The following is a 24,461-nucleotide window of genomic DNA, read 5'->3' on the forward strand; positions in this document are numbered from 1 at the left end:
AGATCAGGCACATTCCTGCATTAAAGTCGATCAACTTAAAAAAATAATATTCCAGAATGAATAAAATAAGGAGTGGATTAAGAAATATTTTATTTTATTTCATCAGAAATATTTTATTTTATCAGAAATATTTTTTTTTCTGAATTTCAGTGAAAAATCAACAAATTTCGTGTTTTTGATGGGTATTTTAGTCGATTTGTCAGGGAAAATTTGTCAAATTACAGTTTTTCGTCAGGTCAAACCTCAAGCGGTTCTCTAATTGATTTATCGATAAATCGTTAAAAACCCTCATTTTTTTCGAAAACTACCAGAAAAATTAACAAAAATCGCATGAAAAATCTCATTTTTTGAGCAAATTTTACTGATTTTTGACGATTTATCGATAAATCAATTAGAGAACCGCTCGAGGTTTGACCCGAATGATAATGGAAAATTCATCAATTTTCACTGACAAATGTTGAAATATTTTATTTTTTTTTCTGAAAATTTGATCATTTTACATAAATCTGAGTACCAACTAACCCAATTTCAGAAATAAATAATAATTCAGAATAAATAATAATAATTCAGAATAAATAAATAATAATTCAGAATAAATAAAATAATTCAGAAAAAATAAAATATATAATAAATCTGACTACCAACTAACCCATCAAAATTACGAAATTGATCATTTTACATAAATCTGACTACCAACTAACCCATCAAAATTACGAAATTGATTAGTTTGCATGATTCAGAGTACCAGCTAACCCATCAAAATTACAAAATTGATTGGTTTGCATGATTCAGAGTACCAACCAACCCATCAATTTCAGAATAAACATAATAATTCAGAATAAATAAAATAATAATTCAGAAATAAAATAATAATTCAGAATAAATAAAATAATAATTCAGAAATAAAATAATAATTCAGAAATAAATAATAAATCTGAGTACCAACTCACCCATCAAAATTGCATAAATCTAAGTACCAACTAACCCATCAAAGATCTCAGTCATCTTCATCGAAATTACTACTTTGGACGGGGTTACTCGCTAACATAATTTTTCTTAATAGTCTTATGCGAGTACTAATTGTTTTCTTTTCCTCGTACTCGTGGGATAACAGCGATCTAATTTTTTCCACTGCGGCAGAGAGGAACAAATTCCTTCACCTGATTATCTTCTACGGTAGCTAGCGACTGAAACATTGCCGCCTGAATCCGTTTCATGAGCTTATATTCAGATGATAATGTGTGTATTCCTTGGTTTTTACGTTCTTGTAAAATCTCAAAATCAGAAACTATTTTTTTCAGGATTTAGTTCATTAGATATATTAATTCCATCTTTTTCCAATTTTTTAATAGCAGAAAAAATGTCTTCGATATTTTCATGGTTCATTATTTAGTATATAAATCTTTAAAATAAAAAAAAATTATCCCTACAGAACCCCTATCGAGTGTTTAGCGAGTTCGTCGGGATGTTTCAAGGACAGCACAAACATATATTATGAAATGTGAACCTCTATTCGAGTCTTTTAGCAGGTTTAAGTATGCAATGAATGAAAGACAGTACAGCCAAGAACTCGTAGATTGCCATCGCATTCTACCAAGTTCACCAGGCACACGAAATATTCCTTCTACGAGAGCTTCTAACCCGTCAAACAACGGTCTAGAGGCCCAAGAAGGGGGACGGCACGAACATATATTATGAATGAAGAGCCCCTATCGAGTCTTTAGCGAGCTCAGATTATGCAATGAATGACGACACAAACACATATTATGAATGAACCTTTATCAGGTTCAGTAAATATGTAATGAGATGTAATGAATGAATGTAATGAATGAAATGAGGCCATTTTCTCCACTGTCAGAACACCCACCCACCAAATAATCAACCCGTGGGAAATACAAAAACATGTATCTACCACGTATGACATGGTAGGATGGTGTTCTGACAGTGGAGAGAGGGCTGGCGGTGCCCCAATTAATTATAAAAATCGCTAATATGCGTAACCACCGACCAATTGTCAGTCATGGGATTCGATCCTGGACCGCGAGCGTCACAGTCCAATTCGATACGGATTGAGCTATCAAATCTTATTACAAACATATGTTTCGGAAGTTAATATATAGCTACAGCATTTCTGAATTAAAACAGCGGAATAGTTTCTACATTTAAATAACTGTTTCTACATTAAAATAACGGTTTCTGAATATATCTGTATTATAACAACGGTTTCTGAATATAACAACGTTTATCGTAACAGACTGTAAATACAAACCTGCGTGCGGTATGAATCACCTGCATATCGATTTGTGCATAACAACGGTTTCTAAGCAGATTGTAAATGCAGCATATACAGCCACTTGCGGATCAATAACAACGGTCAAGTTACCTCAGTTTCTCGCTATGTTGTATGATGGGAAATTTCTATTTTGTAAGTTAGAAACCATAAATATACTTCTACGAGTAATTAATTACGACGTAAATGGTTAATCTGACCATAAAAATCGGAAATTTACGAAGAAAACTATATATTACAAAGTAATCTCCCTTTTGCATAATTAAAAATTCAGTAGTATAAGGGGGACATACAGCGACTAATATAATTCAATGTGGTGATGATACTGAAAGGTGATTTTCTGCTTATATTTCTTTGAGAAAGTAGATTTGGTTATATTTTCTGCGACGTATTTCACCGCACGCGAGTTAATATCAAAATATTTCGCAGCCGCGTTCATAGACTGAAATATAATTTCTTTGCCAGTTTCTATGTTTGTAGCCTTGATCACCCTTCTAGAAACTGTCTTACATCTTCCAGTATTACCACGCGCAGAGTTCACGCTTTGCGTGACAACACGAAGGTTGGATAAGGAGTTGTTCTGAGGATTCCCGTCAATATGATCAATAACAAAACCATCTTCGATCAATCCGTTATGACACTCATACGTAAATCTATGACACAGATAATGTTTCTTTCCAGCAGTAAACATTAGATAACCAGTATTAATGACAAAACCAACCGGTCTTTTAAGCATACAATTTCTGATCATACCATAAATATTTGATTCGTAGTTTGTCACGACAGGATGTGGGATAAATATATTTTGCTCCATATATGATAATATTATTTGTTTAAATCATTGTTTGTCTGAAAACTTACTTAGATAATCCTCCACGGATTTTATAGCATTTTCACTATTATTATTTTTTTTGTCATAATATCTTTTAAGTTCTCTGAACCGTTTTCCCCCGCACTTTCCACATAATTTTGTTTTTCCTCGCACTCCAGTACCACATCACAGACATGGTATTGGTCCTAAGCTTCCACGGTTAACGCACTGCATGTGTTGTCCGCAGAACTTTTTTTTACAGGATTTATTACAACGAGTTAATGAATCCACCAAGAGCCATCTGCATTGAGACATTGTATACATAATATTTTAATTTAAAAACTTGTCTGAAATATAGTATGAACAAATTCGATAGATTATCCCGAATAAAGCCCTGGAGCGTGGATAAATTCAACCTCGACAGAATATCTCCAGACTTACCAGTACGAGATCTGGTTGATCCGAAAAATAGAAGTTTGATTAATAAAATTCACGACGCCAAGAAAGAATTTCACACAGATGGTGCATCTCATGTCTGGTCAACGTTCAAGATTATACGCAACGGCGCCATTAACGCTATGATGAACGACAAACGAGCAGCAATTATCATTAACTATCTTGATAATCGCAAGTATCTTTTCAGAATAAAATTCGTCGTGTTGACAGAAACAAATGATTGGATTATCTGTGACAAATATGATCCTGTCCACGGTAATAAAAAAACTGTCGTACTAAATAAAGATTCCAAACCAGGTCTATTGACAGGTATTGACAAACCGTATTATGAACGAGCATATCCTGTGACCGCGGTTATTTATGGAATCTATGTGATGAATGAAAAACCTAGCATTGATAAACTAGCGCTGATGAAATTTTCAAAAATAAATTGTGTAGCTGAACGAGTAACAGAACATTTTACCGTTTCGACTCGTGGAAACGGTCTAACGGATAAGAGACGTAAAATAATAAACACGTGGGAAGAAATGGTTAAAGATACTGGTGCGTCTATTAAAGATGTCGCTGAGTTAGGAAAAAAATTAAAATTTCCAATAACCGTAGCGACGATAACAGGAGAAATTTTGTATGAATCAAAATATAGATCAAAAGGAGCTTCGATCGAAATTATTGATCATAACTCACACGCATGGACTAACACAGTAACAATATTTCCACGAGATCGAACTGTTAAATGTTATCCCGGAGGCATGTTTGATTTTATTAACGAAATAAGTAAAAACGATCCTGTGTCAGTATGGTTATTTCATTCTTGCGTGGAAGAAAATAATCAATTTGATCAGTTTGTAAGGCCAAATGGTGTTATTTATCGAACAAATCATCTTCACGAGAAAATGAAAAATCTTGCACTGCAATATACTGATGACACTGACGAATTATTGAGCAACTGCTTTACTGTTCCGTCAGTTGCGGCTCATTTTGCAAGAAAGAAAAATGCGTGGAAACCAACTCGGTTTGATTTTCTCAATGACATAGTATCCAGTTGTGTCGAATATGGACACGGCAGACTATGGAATACTAAATACGATCATAGAGATGTTATTTCAGTTGATATGGTTGCATGTTATCCGGGAAGTTTTCTTGGATACGGAGATTGTTCTGTGTATTTTGAGCGATTCGGTCATCCCACGCACGAAATGATGCGAGTATCGATAAATGGACCATTACCGGATTTTGATCTGACTGGATTTGCTCGTATCGAGTCATTCGAAATGTCTAAAGGACTCCATGCAATTTGTTATGTTTGGTTTGGAAAACATTTTTCAGAAAAAATGTGGACACCAATAGTACTATTACGGTATATGCTTGATTGCACGATGTTAATATCGCTGACCATCAGCGAAGCAATTATATCACATCGAAAACAAACCGAAGTTTGGTTACCACATTCGGATGAAACCGATTCGAAGGATCTTGGTAGAAAAATAATTGGCAAATTTACCCAAGGAGCAGCATATGATCACAGACAACATTGTACAAGATTGATCATGGACGACGCCGAGTTAGATTTTATAATCGCTGATACAACTAACAAGAACACGTTTGTAAGTCGAGAAACAGCTTTCTTGTCAAATGGAAATAAACTAGGTACCATTGTGAACTACATGGACGGTGAGTCACCTCAGTATACTCATTTAAGATCATCGATGCTTGCGTATGTTTTAATAAATCTATTATCGATGATAAATAAGGTTTCTACGCATGCCGTCAGAGTTGCTACTGATTCGTTTTATATAAGTAAAAAACATTCAATACAGTTAGAAAAATTAAACATAGGCACTTATGCTTCGTGGGGTTCGTGGAGAATAAAAAAGGAATATATGCTCGATTATTCCGAATCCGCCGATGTTGCGGTTAAAGATATTTACTGTAAAAAATATCAAACGTTGACAACTTCGTTGTTACCATCGGTATACGATCCAATAACTAGACACAAAACGGTTTATCTAAACGGACCTGGCGGCAGTGGTAAAACCACTCGAGCTATCGAACTATTTCAGAACTCGGATATGATCGTGCTAACACCCACACATAGACTCGCGCGAGAGATGAAACAACGCGGTGTTAACTCCTGTACTTATCACAGCTTTTTTCGATGGAAGGGTGATACATGGACATCTTTAAGGATGGGCGAGAAATACATTCCAAGGATTATAATATGGGATGAAATATGCACTGTACCGCTAGAAACATTAAAAACATTTCTTGATTGGTTGTTAACAAGAAATACTGCTGTGATAATGTGCGGTGATCACGGTCAACCACCACCTGTAGCTGGACCATCTCCACATGATTGGCTGAAAAGTTTCGTTGATCACGCTGAAGAAATAACTGATGATCATAGAGCACTTGATGCAGCGTTGAAGGAATTTAAAAAATTAATCAGACTACAACCGAATAAAATACAGTGTGAAATAATGCGCGAGATAATTTCAGAAACACCCATGAAAGACTTTCTGCAAACGTTGCGACCAAACGATTTGATAGTTGCAAGTAGAAAGATAGTTCGTGATACACTTCAGCGGGAGTTGTTTCAGTTACAACGAGAAAAGTTTCCAACGTTGTCAGTTCCACTACGTTATCGACCAGCAGATACGCGACGGCAAAATATCGACGTTGATATACCAGGAGAGTCAAAGAGGAAACAGAATCTTGTATTGAATGATATTGTTGCAGTCGACGTTGATGTTGTTGAAGATGCTCTACGTGCTGATAAATCCCCGTGGACGCTCGGATACGCGATGACGATTCATTCATCTCAGGGATTAACTATTAATGATACAGTTGTTTGGATTGTTGATGATCACATCGAATAGTCAAACTTGGTTTATCTTGCAGTGTCTCGAGTTAGAAAAATATCTCAATTGAGACAGATCGTCATGGACTCGTCAGTGATCAGTGATGATAATGTTGATGGTGATATAATAAGAAAAAAATTATCTGGTTATAAACAGTGTGATAAAAAAAATAAACGCAATTTTGATCTTGATGTTGATTTTATTAATGCGCTAAAACAACAACAGAATAATCATTGTGCAAGTTGTAATTGTATAATGTTATGGCGGTTTCTGAAAAATGATCCAAGACAATTTACCATAGATAGAAAAAATAACAATCTTGGTCATACACAAGAAAATATCATGTTGACCTGTCTTGAATGTAATCGACGTCGTGGTGCTGGCACCAGTGCTAGTTAAGTGATTGCGGTGGTAATTGTGTATCCGTGGGGATTACTTGCAATTGTTCACGCACAAATCCGCGTTGAGGAGCAGCCGAATCTAGTCTGTAGATTGCGGGTCTACCTGGCGATCTTGTCACGGTGGATATTTTGTGTGTGGTAACACTCCAAATAGGATCAGTCGCTCTTTTTTTACCGCCTTCAAGTTCGCTGGGCTCATATAAATACCTTACAGTGATATTACCTAATAATGGTTGTGCTGGAAGATCACGTCGTTGTGTAGGTATGTGCGCGCTTGCAATTGCATTAATAGGTTTCATGTTGGTCGTTCGAGTTACTTCATTATTTAACGCTGCTATCACATTTGGTAATCTTGCCCCCCATTCATGAGATCTTTTATCCTGAATCAATTCCTTCGCGTATTGATATCCAAATAACCGCTCAGCGAGTGTTTGATTAAATCGCTCAACAATTGCCTGATCACGATGAATTGCAGTATGCCCTCGTCGTATTTTGGTATTATGTTGTTTCATCAACGATGATACTGGACCAAGAAATTCCTTACCAGGATCAACCTGTAGCAGCTGTGGCCATCGTAATGGTCCTCGTTGATAAATTCGTTTAAATGCGTCGGCTACTTCAGCAGCTGTTTTAGTCATAAACGGTTCTGCTTCTTTATATCTACTTGCAACATCAACAACAGTTAGCGCGTATTTGTACGTTTTGCTACGTACAGTATCATATGGTAAAAATAAAATATCAGCTTGATGAACTTCATTAGGAACACTGACACCGAAATACGCGTACTGAATTTGTTTAGGACGTGGTAGATAAATTTGCCATATTGCCTGCCTGGACAACCACGTTTTAGCGGCAGAATGTTTAACCGCTGCTGCATCAGCGAGTTTACTAATTGCTGATTTACCCTTCCAGTATCCTCTTGGTGAATAATAAATTGATTCCATTATATATTACCAGCCCCTAGCGCTAATTTACTTTTCATCGCGGATCTTACTAACCAATTAGCTAATGATTCTCTGATATTTTTATTTTTTATGGAATTTAATGCATGAATTAATTTCACATCTGCAATATGCCTATCTTGTAGATTTTTACTCTTATAAGCTACATCATGAACATGACACGCTCGATCGATGGCGTTTATTGGTTCCTCGCCTGGTTTTGGTTGATCCTGATTATCAAGCCTGATATCGAGTCGAGTACCAGGACCGCAATAATTATATCCTGGTAGATGTTTTTCTCCGCTGTATTTAGCCCATGGAGCACCTGGAAACTTTGACATCAAATTAGCAATATCACCACCGCGCCTATTAGGTAAAAACGAAAATTTCTTTCTACCGCATATAGAACATTTTCCACCATACGCTATTTTTTTATTTTTTGTTATAACCAAAGCTAAATCAGTGGTTGGAGTTTTAACTTTACAGCGTAAACAATATAAATTCATGTTATAATATATATGGATATAATTGATTTCTCAGCAACTCGGCAGCGAGAGCCAGTTAAACACCATCCTGCACTACCGAATTCCATCAGAATGATTATCATGGGACCATCTGGATCGGGTAAGACGCAATTATTACTTAATCTGATAATGAGATGGTTGAAATGGGATAAGTTGTATTTGGTAGCACCATCCGTTGATGATCAACGATGTTATGAAGTACTTAAAGATTTTAACGAAAACGCGCGATTACTGGACGAAAATAATGATGTTATAGAGTTTATAACAGATATTGATGAAGCACCGTCCATTGATGTTTTAAACGGATTTATTAATAATTTAGTTGTGTATGATGATGTGATGCTAGATAAACAGTCAAATCCAGCTAGGATTTTTTCCCGGGGTAGACATAAAAATACCGATGTTATTTATGTTACTCAACGATACACACAAATACCAAAAGTGATCAGAGATAACTGTAATATTTTAGTTGTGTTTAATGGCGTAGACACACACACGTTGCGAAATATTCATCAAACCTGGTGCAGCGGTGACATGGATATAATTAAATTCAGAAACTTCTTTTCACGAGCGCAAACTACTCCGCACGGGTTTATAACAATAAATTTGCACGATCCTAGAACAAGATATCGTATTGGACTTGATAAAATATTTGGATAACGGGGGTGATGATAAAATTAAACTGATATCATTAATATAATGAACAATTGTGCGTGGCTGCGTCAAGGAACCACTAACAAATGTGATAAAAAATGTCGTGGAGAATATTGCAAAAAACATAATTATCTTATAAAGAAAAATCCTCATGCTGGTTCACGAAGATGTGTTGGATGTAACAACGGCGTTAGAGGATTATATCAGATTTGCAAAAAATTGCGGTGGAGATCGATACAGAAGTTTGATGATATATTACAGAAAAAGAAAAAACATAAATCCAAAAATAGAAAAACCACCATCAGAACTTGAATATTACTTGAAACATGGAACAAATTCCCAGGATTCAGATGAAGATTCCCCAGATTATTCAGAATAACATAGCAGCAGAGGGGCCTTGTCTACAATTATGTTGGGGACAAACAATAATCGTAGACGTGGTATTTGACCTCTATGAAGGGTCACTATTTTTTTTTGTATAACAAGGGTGACCCTTCCCTAAAGTGGTCTGTTCACCCCCTCTGCTGCTACTTGATTAATGTCTACTACTGTTGTCATTAGGAGGAATATTTTAGTTGTAGTCCAGTTGTATTTGTTATTTACTTCAATTGCTCTTAAAATAAAAGATTAAACTCTTTTTGAAGGAAAAAGGGTCAGAAATTAATTTTGCTGTATGTAGGCAATTAAGCCATATTGGACATAATAAAGCGTTATTTGTTTGTTGTGTGTATATGTACCATGAAGGGGAGAGAGAATGTGAGTTTTACAACTCTTTGAGATTGTGTTAAAAAATATGTCTTTGCTTAAATAACTAAAAGGACTGATAATTATTAAACATATTTTACGGGGAGAAACCTACCATTGATCAGAATTTTGGAACGAATTTTTAAGTTGTTAGAAAAACGTCATAGATGAAAACATTGACAATTTGCCAACATCAAAGAAGAAATCATACTAACCAAAATACTTCATTTTAGCATTCTACCTCGTTAAAGTTCGCGTGGTGCAAATAATGTTTTATTAGTTAAACATTTTTTTTATTATTGGTTATTCCTCAATACTTGCTGCGCGGCTGACGTGACTGACAGGCTGAAATTTTAAACCTGAGGAGTCTGACAACTTGCAGCTTTATTTAAATTTTAACTAACTCCAGGAAACCAATAAGAGTTAGAAAGATATTTCAAAATCTCTAACACCCGTAACCGTTATCATCGGAAACAAGGAGGATGTACTCAGTAGTGACTAATCTGAATCTGATTATACAATGTAAGTTATTTGTATGGTCTTTGCATTAGGACTTTGGCTCCTGATAACAAGCTCATTTGATGTAAATTATTTAACCTTGCAAATCCTTTCTCTGTCTCTTGTGTTCTGCTAATAGCTCATCCTCTGTCATGCTTTCGCCGTCTTGGTCTGCCATGTTGAGTCGCTAAAACCATTAAGAATAAAAAAGTGAAATGTCAGCAAAAAGTTACATATACCGCATTAAACATTTGATATATTTTAAATATTTTATTCAATATATTATATTTGGATGCTCATTATAAAGGTAAATAACATCAATTATATCCCTATTTTGTATTTATTCGTAAAGACATAAGCGATGAACATTAAAACAGGAAGTATTCCGGTGTAGAAATAGCTTATTGTCATTGTATTGTCATGCCTTTTTTGAGCGTTTAAAGCACTCTGAACTATATACAGCTTTGCGGAAGTGTGCTGTCTGCTATCAACCCACTTAGTTGACGCTTGTAACAAAGAAAAATGGTGCATCTCTCTCTATGTCTCTCTCTCTGTCTCTGTCTCTCTCTCTCTCTCTCTCCATAAACTGCGGACAGGGATCCACCGATGTTCTCAGGACTATATGCTGCAGTATTCGTTTAGCATCTCGTGCTAGTAGTATTCGCTTACCTTCCCGTTTGCTCGTACCCTTTTACCGATTGTATAAACGAACAGTATCATATAACACAATAAACAAAACTTAATGTACAAGTCACATAGCTCATGTACAAGGTCTAAGTCACTTTTTGGAGAACTTACATACCTTTAAATGGCGTTTATTCACTTTATTTCGAAGAAAAAAAAAATGCTTAACCACAAATTCATTGATAACATACTTTGACAATTTTAGGCATTGTCAAGCAAGTGGGGTGATCTCGTTTAGACCAGTTTCATCGTATGCTATGATGTAAGAGGGAATATGCATGTGGTAAGGAAATATTGTGCTATAAACATAAACAGAGATGCGACAATGTCATCATTTATAAACAGAGCCTGGGGAAATACTGGCAGGAAAAAATTGGCACACAAGTTCAGTACACCACTCCCTCGATAACTCGCTAACCCGCTTATAACACGGTGTCAGGCGTGGATCCCATATTTTAAACCTGAAAATACCCCAAAAATGTATCCTATTTGTTGAACTTGAAGAAAATCGCGATCAAAATTGGTAACGGGAACTTTGATGTATCGCTCGTTTTATCGTTGAAAACGGTAGATAGGACCTGAAAATTTTAATCAACACTATGAAATATCAAATTTAAAAATAAGTCATACAAATTTTTACATTTTATTTCCAAACGACATTCCTAGTACACCGCAATTAACGATATGTAAGGAAATTTCTATTAATGAAAATGTCACACTGAGTGGAGGCAGTACTTTAATAAATAAATACAAATTAAATAATTTTTTTATCAATTGAAATTTGTGTTCTAGTTCCATCTTTTAGTTCCTTTTAAGTGTAAACGTCATAAGTGCAATGTGTCCTCTTGTAATTAAACGTAAAATGCGTTAATCTACCATAACAGCTATGTCCGCGAGCATTTCTCTGAGAACCTAATTAAGTGCCGACCGTGTTTTGATAACTGACTTGCGGTATTTGTTGTATTGTTGCACTGAATTAAAAGCTGGCCTCCTTTAACCCTTTACCTCACGCAGCCGTCTTTGGACGCCTCTACAAAAGTCGCATGGAAGTGCCTTTTGACGTCGGCTGTAAACATCAGCCATTTTAAGCTGGTTTTCGTAGCGCCACCTTCGGGGAAAACCCCTTATTAGATACTACATTCATTTCTGCGAATGACAATTACGTCAGATCACGTGGTCACTGTTTATGTACTGGTCGATATCTGCTATTTAAAGCAACTGGGTTGTAATCTCCACTCTCCAAAATGGCGGTCGCGGATTTCATTCAGTACTTACGAAGTTTTCACGATTAGAATCACAACTATGAAAGATTCAATAACCTAGGTAAAGGCTCTGATATTGATGTAGGCAGCAATTAGTTTTTATAAATTATCAAATTCAGATGACTTAGTGATGTAGACACAGACGAAAAGCATGTAAATTTTGAGTATGAGAAATGGCAGCTTCGGTTGGTCACATGGCCTCACTGACATGACGGTGAACAAGTTCTCTCCAGATTTTAAAACACATAACAAATTCTTCCGTGATAAATAATTACACAGCTATAACAATCGGACTTTACTCTTAAATTGTTCCACATATAATAGATGTGTACCAAAAATGTAAAATGGTTAAAATTGCTGTTAAACATAACATACACTACATTGCATAACAGTTCGCAGGCAGGCTATGCGTATGCGGTCGACTAGATAACACGTGTTCTATTTATAGCGCGCTGCACTTTGTCACTATGCTCTATGAGGTAAAGGGTTATATTATCATGTTAATTATGTCTTTTGAATAATAAAAAAAGGAGGTGGAATAAAAGAAAAGTTAAAAGGCACAAAAATCAGACTAACTTAAAATCTAGCGGCCTCGGTCATGTGTCAGGTGAACTCACTTCATTTGATCAATCGAACACTGTAATAAATGTTATTGTGTATGTAACAGAAACTACCTTAAATTAACCGACTCTTTCATAACTCTGATCAAAGATAACAAGGCAGCAAAGAGAATACTTCGTAAAATAAAGAGCTTGATTTTATAGATACAGACCATTGTGGGCAAGCGAGTTTCAGAGAATTCTTGAAGTGGCATTTAGAGATATCCTCAGGGATGATAAGAAATTTCGTTATTGCTTCCAATGAAATCATGACATTGACATTGTACTAATTGAACAATAAATAATTGAGTTTCGATGTAGACGTGTAATGAAATAAATGTCATGTGTTTTTGAAAAAAAAGGAATCTTGTTTGGTTGTGTATCAACAGGTAGTCTAGTTCCCAAATTGTGGACTAATGATTTGGCAAGATACTATTAAATACCTCTACGGGAACCAGACTCATCAAGAAAACAAAAAGCAGTGACGTGATACGCAGATTTTTTGTGTACACATGATGGTTGTTCAAACCAGTTGGAACGATCTTTCATATGTTGGATATTTTGAGAGAAAAATAATGTTATTTAAACAGAATAAGGAACAACTTCATTAGAAAAAGTGCATTATTAAAAATTATTATCGACGTGATTGTAAAATGAGGATTCAGTCATTAAATAGCCCAGTACCCTAACGCTGCCGCCACCCCTCCTTACGTTTTTCTCAATGTCAAAGCGATGTTTTTCAATTTTTGGAGGTCCCTCAGTAACTCGCGTCTCGCTTATAGTGCGGTCTGTGTTTGTGGACCCTGTTGTGTGCAAGTTATCGAGGGAAAGGTGTAAATTGGAGGCAATTGTGTTACTTTATTTAAATCTTCTGTATTTTATATCATATCTTTTATTTAAATTCATACATAATACTTATTTTTTCCATACCAAACACGAAAGAATTTTGAAAGTGGTGCTATCTTTTGCAGACTGGCAAAAGTTGCTTGTGAAAAATTGTTATAACGGAATTTTTGTATTTTATATTGATATAAGCAACTTGTGCCACTTAATACCTGTTTTCACTCTCTGCAACTATAGTAATCTTGGAATAACCTGGTGGTTATGGAGAGTGCTTTTTGCCACTTGACCTGCACTGGCTATTGTTGTACTTCCTTGGGGAAACAATTTTAAAATGGAATTTCCTGCTGCAGATGATATTAATTTCATTTTGCCAATAATAACTGTAATATAAAACTAAAGACATCTCAGTTTTCAAACAGTTTTCCGCAGGATATTTATGTTAGATGGTAATGGTTGACAAGTCTTTTATAGGCAGTATACATCATTGTGGTTTTCAGTTTGCAAGGACTCAACACTGTATTAAATTACCTTTATGTTTCTTATAGCAAACTGTAACTGATCTTATTTATTGTGTCCAAAATTTAGGGTAAGAATAAAATTACTGAGGCCAGCTATTTGAAAACTTTGAAAACCATCAACTTAGAGGGTTAATATTATATTCTTTGAAATTAACATTTTGGGAGGAATTTCTCTCTATTTGAGGGGCCCTGAGTGGTCTAAAGCGCTCTCCATTACGGATCACTGCCATCTCACCTCTGTCTGCGTAGGTTCGAGGCTCGGATTCAGCCAATGTGGGTATGTGAGAAAGCTTGCCAGTAGCTTCTTGTGGGTCGGTGGTTCTTTCTGGAGTTTTCCCGGGTTCTTCCTCCACCATTAATACTGGCCACCATGTATAGCCTATCGTGTGCTGAAAAATGGCATTAAACCCTACAGCAACAACAACCCTCTATTTGAATTCTCCTTGCTCAGTGGATCAACTGTGTTTACGTTCATTAGCATCTGAGGTATGTCTTAATTTATACAGTTTCTTCTTCAAATACATTACCAAATCATACTTCACAAATCCAGCCCTCATAGGATCCACTTCATCGTTACTATAAGTGATGCTTCAGTGATTGTACCTGTATATGCAGTCAAAATGTGCCCTTCCTATAGGTAACTTGTTATTAGAGTTGATCATTTAGTACCCATTTCATAAGTATTAATAGCATTGTTCTAATTCTCTACCTGTACAGGCCATGTTCATGTGTTTTTACAGGTAATTGTCAGTGTGTGGCTCTGCACAGACATACCTAAGTTCATAAAGCAGGACACATACCACACTCCACCTTATATATTGTCCGCTCTGTTTCTGTCTTACAGACTGATTTAGACCATGGTGAGACCAGACTGACAACAACTCTACATGTGTACCTTTCTCTGGATGTCATTTTTTGAATACATCTCAGACTTGCATATTATAGATAGAAGTTAATGGGTGCCAATAAAGGGAAGGGCTTGAGGGATCAAGACAGCTTGTATGCAAGGGTTTGAAACCATATAATTTACTGAGAATGAGATGGAAAGCAACAATAGCCTCATTCACCATCAGATTTATGGACTGGCTACATGGATCAATATCCCATACCCATCCCAAGCTCAAGAACTGACAATGTCATGCCAGCCAAATGGCCATGTTCCTTTATGACTGGATTTGGACCTGTATCTCTGATTACAGTGGGCCACAAACATAATTGATCATACAGTATCAGCCACCAGAAGAACAAACTTTATCCAGTTCTATGACTCACACAGTGCTGCTAGGCACTTCCTGCATATGATGCCCAGCTTTGTGCCCCATTATACTTGAACCCAGTTATACAAGTCTAATACACATGGTGCTGCTAGGCATTTCATGCAGTTGACGTCCAGTTTATACAGACACTGTCATGGATAAGTCTAACCTGTATAGTGCTGTTAGGCACTTCCAGTGGATGATGTCCTGTTTATAAGGCACTCAGATGGATCAGTCTGATATGCACAGTGTTGCTAGGCACTTCCTGCTTTTGATGTTCAGTTAATACAGGCACTCTCATGGACCAATCTGACCCACATTGTGTTACTAGAATTTTCCAGGGTACAATGTTTGCCTTAATGCCTCAGTTTCCAAGCAATATCTCTGCTCATCCACAAACCTTTATGGCCATAATGGAGTCTCTACTTAGTGACAGCATGAAAGTAATGGGATCTAACTTGTGACATCTGCAAATATAGTGAGCCACCATTCTAAACATTCTTCTCCAACTACTTTGTAAATAGCACGAGACATCAGCTTCACTACCTTAACCAAAGAAACCCAACAAAACTGGCCCTCAAGTTCCCTTGTCATTATTAGAACTTGCTGTGATGCATGAAACCTTACAGGACTGGAGAAGTTTTCTACCTACTCCCATTGTAGTTATGTCCTCCTCATTTCTCTACAACGCTTGCCTGGTCTACAGTTTCAGCATCAGGTGATTATTATTTATTGACAAGGAAGAATCTACTTTCAATTGCTTCCACATTCTGACAGAGTTACTGACATTTTGGACTGCTTACATTGTCAATCGCAAGTCCCAAGCATCTCTAGATGCCTTTTCTTGCAGATGCCTTCCCTCAAATTGCATTCAGTTGTTCTACAAGCCCCACACACCATTTTCCCATTTGGAGACCCAGAAGTTGATATGTAACATTGTGACTTTGGGCTGTGTTGGATCTAGTATCTATGGTAATCTTTCAGTAGCCTTAAAACACAGCGTACCTTCTACCCAAAATCCCACTAGACATGCTTGGAAGCCTGTTCATCGAATGGTCAACTTCTTAAACATAGAGGACCAGCATACTATAGACATGGCCATAACAGCCATGAAATTACAACTGGTGGATTGAGATGGCCATCATAAGGTCAAACTATGTTCTCATCTAATCTCCTCTTTAGTGATCAAGTTGATGGAATTCATAAACAAGCCACCAGTGATACCTTCTTTCCCAGACTCAGCTACAGCAGAGGAATCAACAAAAGATTACAAGGACATCCCTAGAGCACAATCAGTCCTACCAAATCTTGAATTGTCAAATAAAACAGTTCTCCTGAACCAAGTGGACTAAAGGCAAAGGAAGGATAATCACTTTCATCAATGTTTTGCTCTATGAGACCATCCCTATCTCAAATGACATCACTTTCACGCTCATCTTATCACTGATCCTGGTAGGGAAAAGGCTCCAATATTTTGCTGCTGAATGGGGAAGATTTGCCATGATGACATGGACCTAACTTCCTCCTTTGCCCAGGGTTCCTTAAGCTACAAACTTGGCACTCTTCACTTGGTTGTCAACCCAAGCACATTCAGTCAGCTCTTTCATGTGCTTTGGATCATGATAGAGTGTAACAACAATTTCTAAATGCCATCCACTGGGAAGAATGCATAGTCATTGTGAACTTGCAAGAAACCTGATTTCATATCCCCACTCGCATATCTTCCAGGAAGGTCTTGTGATTTGCCGACGTAAACTACAGGCTACAAAACAGCAGGCTAGTTATATTTTGGAGCAAAGCATGATATTACTTATTACTCATCCTTTCATTAAGTCTCCTTGTCAGCAAGGATTTCCGACCTCATACAGTTTCAAGATTTTTGTCATCTTGGTCTGGAACTTGATATTCAAGTAAACACAGTACGTCTCCCTCAGAAATGAGAATTGAATTAGTACAATGTGGACTTCTTGCCTGCACATGCTAGAGAATTCCTATGCCTGCTGCGTTTACTCAATGCGGTAGTGGCCAACTTAGTGCTAGATCACCTCCTTGGACTACCATTACCATGATTCTGTGGACAAAATGTAGGCTGTACCTTTGACAATTGGACCAGCTTTCACAATCTGCTCACTTGGAGGTAACAAAGGACTGGAGGTGTGTGTTTCCTTCAGTCATTACTGGATGCCAGTGGAGTGTTGCCCCCTCAGGATAATTATTTACATACAGTGCGACCCTACTATAGCATGGTGGTTGGGGTCCATAGAACCTGACCATGTTATTGACCAAGCTGTGTTATAACGATCAAGTCAGTTAGCTGAAGGAAATGATGCATGTAACAAAAAGAGATGGCATGGAGTGGGGTGCATTTATAATAAAAGCAGGTGCTTTTGATTAAATGAAGACAAAACAAGTCTGAAATACACTTGTATCTTGGCAACTTACATTTGTGTAGAACAGTCCATAATGTGTTAAGTACTGTACATGAATATGAAAAATCCACGAATTCATGTATAGATCATATGTTATAAAATTCATGTCTCAGTCATCTCCCATTAGAAAATACAATCAACACGTAAAAAATGGTAGTCCTCATTTGATCTATATCCCGTTGTCAACAAGCACATTTCACTAAACAATTCACTGGTATTGTTGCCAGTAGTATGTTGCTGCATTTGTTTACATGCTACATATACCAGTACCTAAACTGGCCTAGATTTTGGTCAGCTGGAGACAGCTATCATCTTACTTGAGGCTACCCAGAGAATGAGGCTATTCATAGGGAAATGAAAACATGTGAACGAATTAAAAAGCAAATTGGTGGCCAGATATATGTGGTTTCAAAATATTGGCAATTTAATTTGTGTTTTATGCTGCCATTGGTAGCGATCATAAGCATAAACATGGCTCAGCTGCATCTGGTGGGAACTATAGCTGTGGTGTAAAAGGTTACCTTCCTGGATCATTCAACAGCTTCATAAGGACACATCTTGGGTGTATTTGCAGTAGGGAAAAAGTTTCCTTTCTTTGCTGCTCCTTGACGTGAAGAGTCTAATTTCCACATGGGCTATTTTTTAAGTTGTCTCACATTCTGTAGGGGACTGGAGATGTTCTTTTTGGGGTAAGTTGATGTATTTCCCTCCACCTCTTACCTATTCTCCAAATTTGTTATCATCGGGTAACATATTTAAAAAAGAAACCAATTTTTCTTGTTAAATGTTTCTTCAGTAATATATGTCTGATCATGATACACATACACCTTCCCAGCCTCCCAGCAGTTACATCCATATTGAGAGCATGCCTTCCCATCCAGTAGAGTCTGAAGATTCATGGGATTTGGCACCAATCCCACCATCAAGGGGAGATCAGTGTGTCTAACTGCCACATAGGTGGAGAGGTAACTGTTAGCTTTTTAGCTAAAATGTTTTAGCCAGGGAGGGCTGAATTTGCGAGGAAGTTGTAGTTCTCCTAAGGTATTATGAATGGTTAAGTATTATTGAAGAAATAGATGTTATTAGAAAAAATTTAATTTTTCTGTGTACTTTTGATGTTGTTCATAGTTGCCATTTAATATGTTAGCCTGTGTATATATTATGTTAGTAGAAGCATGAGTTGCCATTTAATATGTTAGTCTGTGTATATATTACGTTAGTGGAAGCATGAGCAACTCGGTTATTATTCATGAAATTTTAATTTGAAACATTTTGAACAATGCAATAGCAATTAAACAAGACAAAAAATAGAATACTTACTCAAGTGTTTCTCGTTATTTCCTTTTTATCTCAAATCTGCCTAAGGACAGCCGAGTTTTAATCAAAGACTCAAAAGTCATAATTATAATACCTAAAATAAAAAACCACATTTGGCCTAAGCTATCCAGATTACAACAATAAAGTAATCAGTTAATTGCTTGTTTGTGTATACATTGTAGCTTTAATCCCATTACATGGCCACACCGGTTGCAACAATTGCTGGAACGGTTCTGGTCACCAGTAGACTGGTTTTTGCTTGTTTCTGTATGGCACATAAATATTCAGAATTTAATTTTGTCCTACCCTTGGTAGAATCACATGTATGTTACAGCCAAGTGAGCACTTATTATAGGAAACTCAGGCAGTCTGTTCCCCATTCATAGGTCACATGCTTTGCTTTGTACGCAAAGTTTACAGCTTTCGATAGATAAGTAGACAGTCTGCATAAAAGTAAGTGTTGTGCTTGGGGATAAAAAATAATACAGTAATTTAGAAATCTTTCAACATCTTGTGAATACATTTCTGCATTTCATCTTTGCGTTTGAAGTTTTCTTAGGCCAATTAGATTTTTTTTGACAGGCCAATGGGTACCACACTTAGAATACATGAAGGGCATGATCTAAAATTAAATGGGCCCTGGGCATTGGGCTATCATCATTTTTATGCACTGTTTTAGTTTTTTTTACATAATTTTTAAAGATAAATTTCACATCCTAAAACATACACTCCATGCTTGCATGTAAGAAGCAGCCCTTGATCTTTTGACTGCAAAGGTAGAAAGCAGGACCATTAGTGCAGTTTTATCTATGCTTCTATTTGTAACTCCACATAGCCAATACTCAGATTTAATAGTATTCATGTTATGTATATTTATTTTGCATTGATTGTTAGTTTTTTTTTGTTACTCATTATGTGCTATGGGTTATGTATAATTGTATTTTGTAGCTCACCTTGTCTAAAACCAAGTTCCTTGTCTTCCTGACTTGAATCATTGATTTTTTAAAATATTCTGTAAACAACCGATATATAGTTCGTATTTCTCTGTGAACATAGGTTCAATATTAGGATCATTATCTGGGTCTGAGTCAAGGATATTATGTTTACCATGTTCTTCACTGTAATTTTAGTAACAGACCTGTTCTAATTATAGCTTGGATTGTTCTGGAAATGAACTTTTGTCCAACATCCTGCTCTTCTTTTGCATCTTTGTTTTTTATATAATCTTGTTTATCTAGAAATTATTAATTTGTGCTATAAGATCTTGAGGCAGAATCAGTTGTTGTGTTCAGTATTTGATTTGGCTTGAAATTATTTAATTCAAATTATTTTTCTCTGGAAATACAAAGTGCTCTATATTATTCTCTTTAAGAGACATTAACTTAGAATAATAGTAAATTCGAAAAAGGAAACCTTGGCTTATATTACAGTGATTCAACAAAAGGCTGTTCGCACATTATTACAATTCAGGCCATTGGTACATTAGTACATTAGACACTACAGGCACATCAGCACGCTTCAGCATCAAAAATTATTTAATATGCCACTAAAGTTTAGTGAGAACTTTATTCAGTAGGACACTGCTTTATGATGAATAATTGGAGTAATGTTTTAAACAATCTTTCAGAGATTGAAAACGTAAAAAATAAAGGTAATTAATACAAAGATAATTTATACAGAAAGTGAAAAACTTCATTTGTAAATGCTATTTATGGACAATTTTTCCTAATACAGTTATTAACCAGGTTCAACCACTTACCCCTCCCACTTTTGATGTCCATACCTTAATTTGTCATAGGTCTCTCAGTAACTCATTCCCATTGTTTATGCTGTGGTTTGTGCATTTGAACTCTGCTGTGTGCAAGGTATCAAGGGAGAAGTGTATAGTATTTGCTGTTATTTTAATTAAAATATATTTGGGCACAGAGCAAAGTAAGGCCACAGGTAAGTATCTCAAGTTAACAAATATGCATGTGTAGTTTTTAGATTTCATGTTTTTGAATCAATATTAATCTGGTTAAATTTTATCTTTGATATAGCATGGACGCATAAAGGTCAAGACGACAGCTGAGCAGCAAGAGACAAAACGAAAAGAAAGAGAAAAGAAGCTAAAGCTTTATAATTCTGCAACAGGAAAGATTTTTGACAAGGTATTGCATATATGTACAAAGAGAAAAATATATTTGTCAAGGTATGGCTTATAAGTATAAAGGGAAAACGATTTTTGTTAAGGTATTGCTTATAAGAACAAAGGGAAAATAATATTTGTCTAGGTATTGCTTATAAGTACCAAGGGAAAAAGCTTTTTATCAAGGTATTGCATACAAGTACAAAGGGAGGAAGATTTTTGTCCAGATATTGCATATAAGCACAATGGGAAAAGATTTTTGTCAAGGTATTGGATATACCTACAAAATGGAATAAATATCTTTTCATCCCGTTAGAACCTTTATATTTTCTGGGTGGAACAACAAATGGCATAATTGCTGTTTGTAGTAAATAAATACATGTATGAAAAAGGTGAACAGGTAATTTATTCCTAAGATTTTATTATTAAGTTTCCTTTCAACCTATTTACTTTGTTCATAATTGTTTTTGAATATTATTGGACTTATTTTGAGTGTTATGCATGCTGTAATTTACTGGGGCCTTTTAATTAATGTTTCTTTGGGAGGACCTTTGGAATCTATAATAAGGTCATTGTTGTAAATGAATCGTGAACAATAATCTGAGATGAATGTCCAGTTTCTATGGATAATCTGCTTCTAACATTCATTTCAAGATTGAAAAATATCAAATGAAATTTGTTCATTTTTTTAAAGCACTGAGCAAATTCAAAGAGTATTTTTTAATTAGGATCTCATATCTAATTTGTAAGGGAACTTGAGTTCACTCATTTCTTTGGTGCATCTCAGATTGTTCTGCGTCTTAAACCTATGGTCATTGTTGTCACATTGTGCTTAGCTCCTATTGGAGCTGTCATCTTACAGCTAAAATCCCTATTACCATATATACTCACTTATAAGTAGAGTCCAACTACTTACAACATAAACCCTGTTCTGCCATTGCTTCGTCCAAAAATGTGTGAAATGTGAGCTATAATACTTTGCTGTAATTAGTGTATATACATTATGTTTCATTAATAATAGTGTTTCAAGAAATGTTATAGTATTTTAAGGGATTGTTGTTCTTTTGGATTAAAAATGCATGGATAAAATGAAATGTGCTTTCAGAAGGATTTAAATGTTTCAACAACAGTTGTACTCGAATGAAGGATCGATTTGAATAAGTATTAAATTTAATTTTCATATACTGTTATTTAGTATTATTTTTTTCTTTTAAGTATTACTAATGTTTGAATACCTTATGCATTTTCTCTTTTTTTTTCACATCCTCACTTACCTCACATATCGATTTAAGGCAGTGATGTAAAATTACAGCTATCGGATACCTTATCGAACGTGTGCATTGAAACAGTATAAAATCATTTATAATTCTTGTTTCAAAAGGTGAAAATAAAAAATACAACAAACACATGTAAAAGCTAATATTTAATTACCAGATTACAGTATTGACCTTGACTTATCAAATACTAGTAGTTGTGTTAATCTCTAGGAATGAAACACTGTAAGAAAATGGGGGCATCATCCTATGCGGCTCATTTTTTGTTGGGGATTTAAATTTGTGGTTCGAGGAAACAACAAAAACCACAAAAATTGGTCCCCCATGAAACTTAATGATACTACGGTATTATCATAGATCATTGCTTTATTTAGTGGGAGATTCTATTTGCAGGACTTCCTTTTTCTGGGATGGAATCTCAGTTATCAAAATTAAGTCCACAGTTTTTGTATCTATTGAACTCTCAGTTTCAAAGACAGTGAATATGGATTTCCAGTTTCTGAATCCTACAGAGAGCTTTTTGTATGTTTGAGGATCATTTCCCTAGTTGTATATTGCAGAGCTCTACATTTGTGAAATAAACTGACATAATTTTGCATCAGTGTTGTTACGACATTTCTGGTCAGAAACTATACCTTGCATTTGATGGAAGAATTCTAACCATATCAATCTACACCAACTTTTGGACTAAATTATACATTTTGATCTAACATCACTTCTAGAGGGCTACACATGGTTGCCGTGAAAAGCAAGATTGCTGATTGACCAAGACAACTGGAATATCTAGGTCATTATCCCAACTAGATTTTGACCAATCGGCTGTTGTTGTGACATCTGATTTTATAAATAGATTACAAAAGCATGCATTGTGTGAAAGATGTCAATGTAAATGCCCGCAAGAAATCATAGAGAGATAAGTATAAAACAGCAACACATTATGTTCATAATATTTACACACATTAATTTCAAGCTTACATCATCTACATGTGTAAAAAAATAAATCTTTGCAACATGTTCTAGAGTGAAAACAAGAAGGCAGGTTATGCATGAGTTATTTATAACAGATGAATGTCAGATGTTAGGTGATGTTCATGTGCACTTGGTGTCAAGGTACAAATCTGCATCTACTGAAATAATACATCAGATTTTATTAACTTCCCTCTTAAAATTGGAAAGCTAATCCATGTTTTCCTTCAAAAATGCTTGAAGCAATTTCAACACTAAAACTCAAAATATCGTGATCATTACCCAAATCACTTAGATTGGTTCAGGAATTTAATTGTAGAATATGCTTATTTGATTGGTTTGGTATTGTTGGGTTTGACTCTTCCAGCATGTGATAGGCCATATATGGTAGCCGATATATTTGGTGGAAGAGGAACATGGGAAGACTCGGGACTAGTCACTAAACACTTCTGGCAAGCTCTGTCAGATACACACATTGGTCAGGCTCAGACTTACATGGGCACAGGTCAAATGTGTGAATGATCTATAATGGCAAGTGCCTGAGACCATTCAGTTGTACAGGGCCTGTACAATTATTTGAATGTTATAACAATGTCTATGAAATACAGAAAAATTAGGAATTTTGCTGGTGAAATTCAAGTTCAACATTATAGCAGAGAAAACAATGTAATGAAGAACATGATGAACAATCTTTAATATACATATATATATATATATATATATATATATATATATATATATATATATATATATATATATATATATATCTGTCAGCTCTTCTAGCAGGAGAAAAAACTCCCAATTTTTGGGTTGTTACACACCTACCTCTCAATGTTTGATGAGAACTCCCAGTTATTACAGTTTTCTTCAGTAAATAGAATGTCAAGTTTAAACATTATTCAAGTCCCAGTTATTACAGTTTTCTTCAGTAAATAGAATGTCAAGTTTAAACATTATTCAAGTCCCAGTTATTACAGTTTTCTTCAGTAAATAGAATGTCAAGTTTAA

At 35.6% G+C, this 24,461-nt stretch overlaps 2 protein-coding genes across 2 annotated transcripts in view; one reads left to right on the plus strand and one right to left on the minus strand.

The window, feature by feature from the left end:
• Nucleotides 1-10,371, minus strand: part of LOC149773779 (deubiquitinase OTUD6B-like) — a 93,012-nt gene extending 82,641 nt beyond the window's left edge. The window contains exon 1 of the mRNA XM_089946023.1: nt 10,277-10,371. Within this exon, the coding sequence (XP_089802149.1) occupies nt 10,277-10,355 (79 nt within the window). The 5' untranslated portion in view covers nt 10,356-10,371. The remainder of the gene's footprint in view (nt 1-10,276) is intronic.
• A 180-nt stretch (nt 10,372-10,551) lies between these two features.
• LOC149773780 (geranylgeranyl transferase type-2 subunit alpha-like) overlaps nt 10,552-24,461 on the plus strand; it is a 64,511-nt gene continuing 50,601 nt past the window's right edge. The window contains exons 1-2 of the mRNA XM_089946022.1: nt 10,552-10,702; nt 21,125-21,235. Coding sequence (XP_089802148.1) covers nt 10,700-10,702; nt 21,125-21,235 — 114 coding nt within the window. The 5' untranslated portion in view covers nt 10,552-10,699. The remainder of the gene's footprint in view (nt 10,703-21,124; nt 21,236-24,461) is intronic.

The sequence above is a fragment of the Sinohyriopsis cumingii genome, unplaced genomic scaffold, assembly GCF_028554795.1.
Source record: "Sinohyriopsis cumingii isolate HCF-2022 unplaced genomic scaffold, ASM2855479v2 utg000573l, whole genome shotgun sequence".
NCBI classification, from domain to species: domain Eukaryota; kingdom Metazoa; phylum Mollusca; class Bivalvia; order Unionida; family Unionidae; genus Sinohyriopsis; species Sinohyriopsis cumingii.